The sequence below is a fragment of the Nothoprocta perdicaria genome, unplaced genomic scaffold (genome assembly GCF_003342845.1).
Source record: "Nothoprocta perdicaria isolate Ctin4 unplaced genomic scaffold, notPer1 scaffold_243, whole genome shotgun sequence".
Classification (NCBI taxonomy): Eukaryota; Metazoa; Chordata; class Aves; order Tinamiformes; family Tinamidae; genus Nothoprocta; species Nothoprocta perdicaria.
Window position 1 is genome coordinate 654,228 of NW_020455470.1, and position 4,767 is coordinate 658,994.

The 4,767-nt window shown below is 60.5% G+C and overlaps 1 protein-coding gene across 1 annotated transcript in view; it reads left to right on the forward strand.

Annotated features, from left to right (window-relative positions):
* The first annotated feature begins 99 nt into the window (after window positions 1–99).
* Window positions 100–4,767, forward strand: part of ASTN1 (astrotactin 1) — a 50,632-nt gene continuing 45,964 nt past the window's right edge. The window contains exon 1 of the mRNA XM_026039821.1: window positions 100–265. Within this exon, the coding sequence (XP_025895606.1) occupies window positions 148–265 (118 nt within the window). The 5' untranslated portion in view covers window positions 100–147. The remainder of the gene's footprint in view (window positions 266–4,767) is intronic.

Sequence of the window (4,767 nt, forward strand, 5' to 3'; positions counted from 1 at the left end):
GCGCTGCTCGCCGGCTGCTGCCTCGCGGCCGGCAGCGGCCCCGCCGAGGCGGCGGCGGCCGAGGCGGCGGCCAAGGAGCTCGAGTGCAAGCTGAAGAGCATCACGGTGTCGGCGCTGCCCTTCCTGCGCGAGAACGACCTGAGCATCATGCACGGGCCCTCGGCCGCCGAGCCCAAGCTGCTCTTCTCCGTGCGCAACGACTTCCCCGGCGAGATGGTGGTGGTGGACGACCTGGAGAACACGGAGCTGCCCTACTTCGTGCTGGGTGAGCGGCCGCGCTCCGCCGCGCACCTGCCCGCCGAGCCGCCGCGTCCCCCTGCCTTTGTGCGGGGCGGCGCAGGCCTCTCCCCGCACCCGCCCTGCGGAGCCGCGGTGTCCCCGGCCCCGCTGCCCCCCGTGCGCCCCGCGGCCGCCGCGCTCGTGGGGCCCGCGTTGCTGTGGAAACCGGCGACTGTGGCGGCGCCGAGGCAGCGGGGAGGCGAGGAGACCGCTGCATCCGCACCCGCTGCATCCGCGTCCGCTGCATCTGCATCCATTGCATCCGCGGCTGCTGCATCCGCACCCATTGCATCCGCGTCCGCTGCATCCGCGTCCACTGCATCTGCATCCATTGCATCCGCGTCCACTGCATCCGCGGCTGCTGCATCCGCGGCTGCTGCATCCGCACCCGCTGCATCCGTGCCCGCTGCATCTACACCCATTGCATCCATGCCCATTGCATCTGCATCCATTGCATCCATGCCCATTGCATCTGCATCCATTGCATCCACGCCTGCTGCATCCGCTGCACCCGCGCATCTGCACCCTCTGCATCCACGCCCATTGTATCTGCGCCCATTGCATCCACTGTACCCACACCTGCACATCTGCATCTGCTGCATCCGTGCCTGCTGCATCCACACCCGCTGCACCCATATCTGCTGCATGTGCGCCCATTGCACCCACACCCGTTGCAGCTTCATAGGCTGCATCCATGCCCACTGCATCCACACCCACTGCCATCCACACCCACTGCTGCCTGCACCCTCCTGCTCCTGCTGCTGCCTGTGTGGCCTGCACGCGATGCCGGGAGGGCCCCACTGGGCTCTTGTGGCCTCTCCCCGAGGGGCCGCGCGCTGGGGAGCTGGGACGAGGGCTCGCGCTCCGCCGGGCCTTGCTGCCCTGTCACGGGCTTGGGGCCTCTCGGATGTTGCGGCCCTGGGGAGGCAGAGGAGTCGTCTCTGGTCGCGCGTGGCCCTAAGCCCGGTTCTGCCTGGGACGTGTGTACCCTGCAAGGCCTGGTGCCCCCTGCTTCGGAGCTGCGCCTTGGGGACACCAGGGCTGCCTTCCGTGCAAAGTCCCCGGACCCCAGGGCCCTGGTGGGTGGCAGAGCTGGTGGGCCTTGCTGATGGGCCCGTTAGGCCCGGCTCTGCCGTGGCGGCAGCTGTAGGGTGGGGAGGTGCAGCTTGCTCTGAGGCTGCTGAGACCGCCTTAGCACGTGTGGGTGCTTATTCCTTTAGTTTGTCTTTAACCTGCGCACTGTCCTACGTGCTGGAAGTCCTCAGGGTCTGGCAAGACCAAGACTTGGTAGCTCAGAGAGCCCCTCTGGATGCAGAGAGCACCGGTCCGAGGAGAACACGCAGGCCCGAGTCCTGGAGTGTGGCTGGGTGATGCCGAGGGCTCGCCATGAGGGATGTGGATGCACGTGGTCGTGTTCGCTTGGCAGGTACAACCAGTGCTGATGGCTGTAGTGTCTCGCCATGCCTGTCCGTGCAGGATGGATGCCTCTGTGCAAGGGGCTGGTTCAGTGCCCTGGGCTGTGGCCAGGGCTTCGCTGCGATGCTGATGCACTGTCCCGGTCAAAATCCCCTCCCACCCCAGGTGTCCCCCCGTGTTCTCGTGGCTCCAGGAGATGGGAGATGAGGCTCATGGGCCCTCTCATCCAGTTAAACTTGGATGATCCTGTGCAGGGGGAATTTGGCCTTCCACTCATTTAAGCCTCTTCATGATTCATCCCCGGTAATGTCTTCCCTGGCATCTTGATGCTTTTCAGGCCACTTCCATGATTAACCAAAGCTGTTGTGGTTTTATTTGCGGGCTGCCGTGCCCAGAGGTGGTTTATCCTGGGGGTTCATCCCAATTTCTTGATGGTCCCTTCTTCACCTGGGAGGACAGGGGTCCTCTGCTCTCCCCCTTGAGCCTGCTCTGCGAGAACCCCTTAAATAACCCCTGTGCATCCAAGGGCAGCAGGCTCTGCCCTTTGCAGTGCCGGGCGGGGGCCGGGGGTTTGGGTCGAGGTTTCTTCTCCAACGGGAGCAAGCCCAGGTTTTGGGGAGCGGCTGCTTGCTGAGCACCCGGGGTGCACAGAGGGGTTGAGTTGGGTGCCCCAAAATAGAGCCACAGCGGGATGGGAGACTGGGTGCACGGCGGGTTTGGCCTCCGCACGGCTCCGGGTTTGGAGACTTCCCCGAGTGCGGGAGCTCCGGCCGTGCACCCGCTGTGGGAGGGGGCTCCCAGGTGCTTAACTTTAATAGATTATCATAAACTCCAGCCTTAATGCAAGCTGTCACAATTTCAAATTATCTTACTTTTAAATTAAACAGATTCCCTTTTAAATACAAAATCAATTCCAATTTTTTCGAGGGGTGAGATTTTTCAAAGGCGCGGACGAGTCGGGCATATTTAACTGCTGTGGATTATCTCCCCAAATCTCTAACCCTGCTTTTTTTTTTTTTTCCGTTCCTCCCTCCTTTATATTTTGTGTTTGGTCCCTCCCAAGCTTGGGGCTGGTGGGAGCCCCGCGAGGCGCCGCTCGACGCGCCGGGCACTGCCGGCGGCACCCTTGAGGCTGCATCGCGCCCCGCGGTGTGACACCCGCCAGCTCCGGTCGCTGTCCGCGCGGTGCCGAGCGGGGACGGCGCTCGCTCCGGCGGGCGCCCTGGAAAGCCGCGTTTCCCGCTGTCCCGGGCGGAAGGCAGCGCCGCTTGCGAGCGCCGCGCGCTGCGTTGGGGTGAGCGGCCGTGTTCCCCATCGCTCGTGTCGGGGCATCACATGGAATCGGATTTGGGATGATCCCTGTAGCCACGAGAGCCCCGCGGCGCTGCAGGGCTAACCTTGCCCCTGCTGAGGGGCGTAATGGTGAAATAATGGAGCAAATATTAAGAAATTCTTAAGTATCCAGAGAATAACTAAGTTAAATTATACTGGGGGAGCTCAATTGCCTTGCTTAGATTGATTGAATTACCAAATGAGCCTGACTAATGGAACGGAGTGGATAGATCGGACTTTTACTCAAGATCCTGAAATAATTTCTCTAATAAGATTGCGAGCCATTAATTGAACTTGGCTTCGATCCTGGACGCTGTCGCCTGCGCCGGCTTTGGCGGGGTGATCAGTGCTCCACGTGCCCCTCCGCGGGGGCCGCCGCAGCCTCCTCCCTGCCCGGGAGCCGCCCGTGGGGACCGCGGGATGGCCCAACCCCACACCTTGCATCCAAAGCCAAGGTATCCCAAGGCACCAGGGGTGTCACTGCTACGGTGATGTCCTGGCTGGGGTTGGTGGCGCTGGCAGCATCCAGAGCACCTCCTGGTCCCCCTTCCTCCCTGCGAGGGACTGGGTTCCTTTCAAGGGAGCTGGGCCTGAGTCAAGCTGTGCCAGCTGCCAGCCTCGCCTGCCTGTGCTGCTGTATAAATGTACGTGTGTATCTGGATGCCTCGCGGACGCCTGTTCCCGTTTCCACGCCGAGCGGGATGTTTGCGGGGCGGGCGCGTGGCGGCACCCGGGGCGCACGGCGGGACGCGGAGCACGGAGGGTCCCCGGTGGCCCGGGCGGAGGCGGCTCCCCTGGCCCGTGCTGAGCAGCCACGGGCGCCAAGGGGCTGGTTCTGTGGAGCACCGGATGCTGGGGACCGGAGAGGAAAAAAAAGAGAGGAAAAAAAGAAAAAAAAAAAAAAAAAGGATTTTGTCTCTGGGAACCCGTTGCCACGGCAACGGAGCATCCAGCCTGCCAGCTCCAGTGACAGCAGGGCTGGGGAGGGATCGCGCTGACCCAGAAAGCGGTAGTGGGGGCGACAGGGGGTAGGGGTTGGTTTGGGTTTTGTTCTGTTTTGTTCAGTGCCTCGCAGGGCCCACGACGTCTCAGTCACGGATTTCACATCCGTGGTGGCCTTGGCGGCGCCGGGAAGTCCTAAGGGTCCCCCGGGGGCTGCAGAGCTCGCTGAGCCGGGGCGGGTGACTCGGGCCCCAGCGGCTCCTGCACCCAGGTGCACCCAGATCCGGATCCGCTCCTGGGCTGCATCCCTGTGCGGCCTCTGCGTTTCTTTTTCCCATTTCTTCCCTTCTTTTTTTTTTTTTTTCTTAGTAGCTGCTTCTCCACCTAAGTGGAGGATGTGAAATCATCTGTCTCGGGGTGTCAGTGTGCAGCAGTCCTTCTGAATGAAGGAGCTCTTGCCCTGCAGGACTCAGGAGGCACCTGAGTGGTGACAGCGCTGTCATTTTGCGACCGCACGGCCTCTCTGCAACTTGCACATTGCCAGGGCTGGGGCTCCTCTGCAGCCACCGGCGTGACTGCGGCTGACAGGTCCCCCTCAACCGTAACTCGCCCACGTCTGGGGGTTTGTCTGCATGAAGGGAGGCTTTATTTTATTTAATTTTATTTTGTTTTGTTTTATTTTATTTTATTTTATTTTATTTTGTTTTATTTTATTTTATTTTATTTTATTTTATTTTATTTTATTTTATTTTATTTTATTTTATTTTATTTTATTTTATTTTATTTTATTTTATTTTA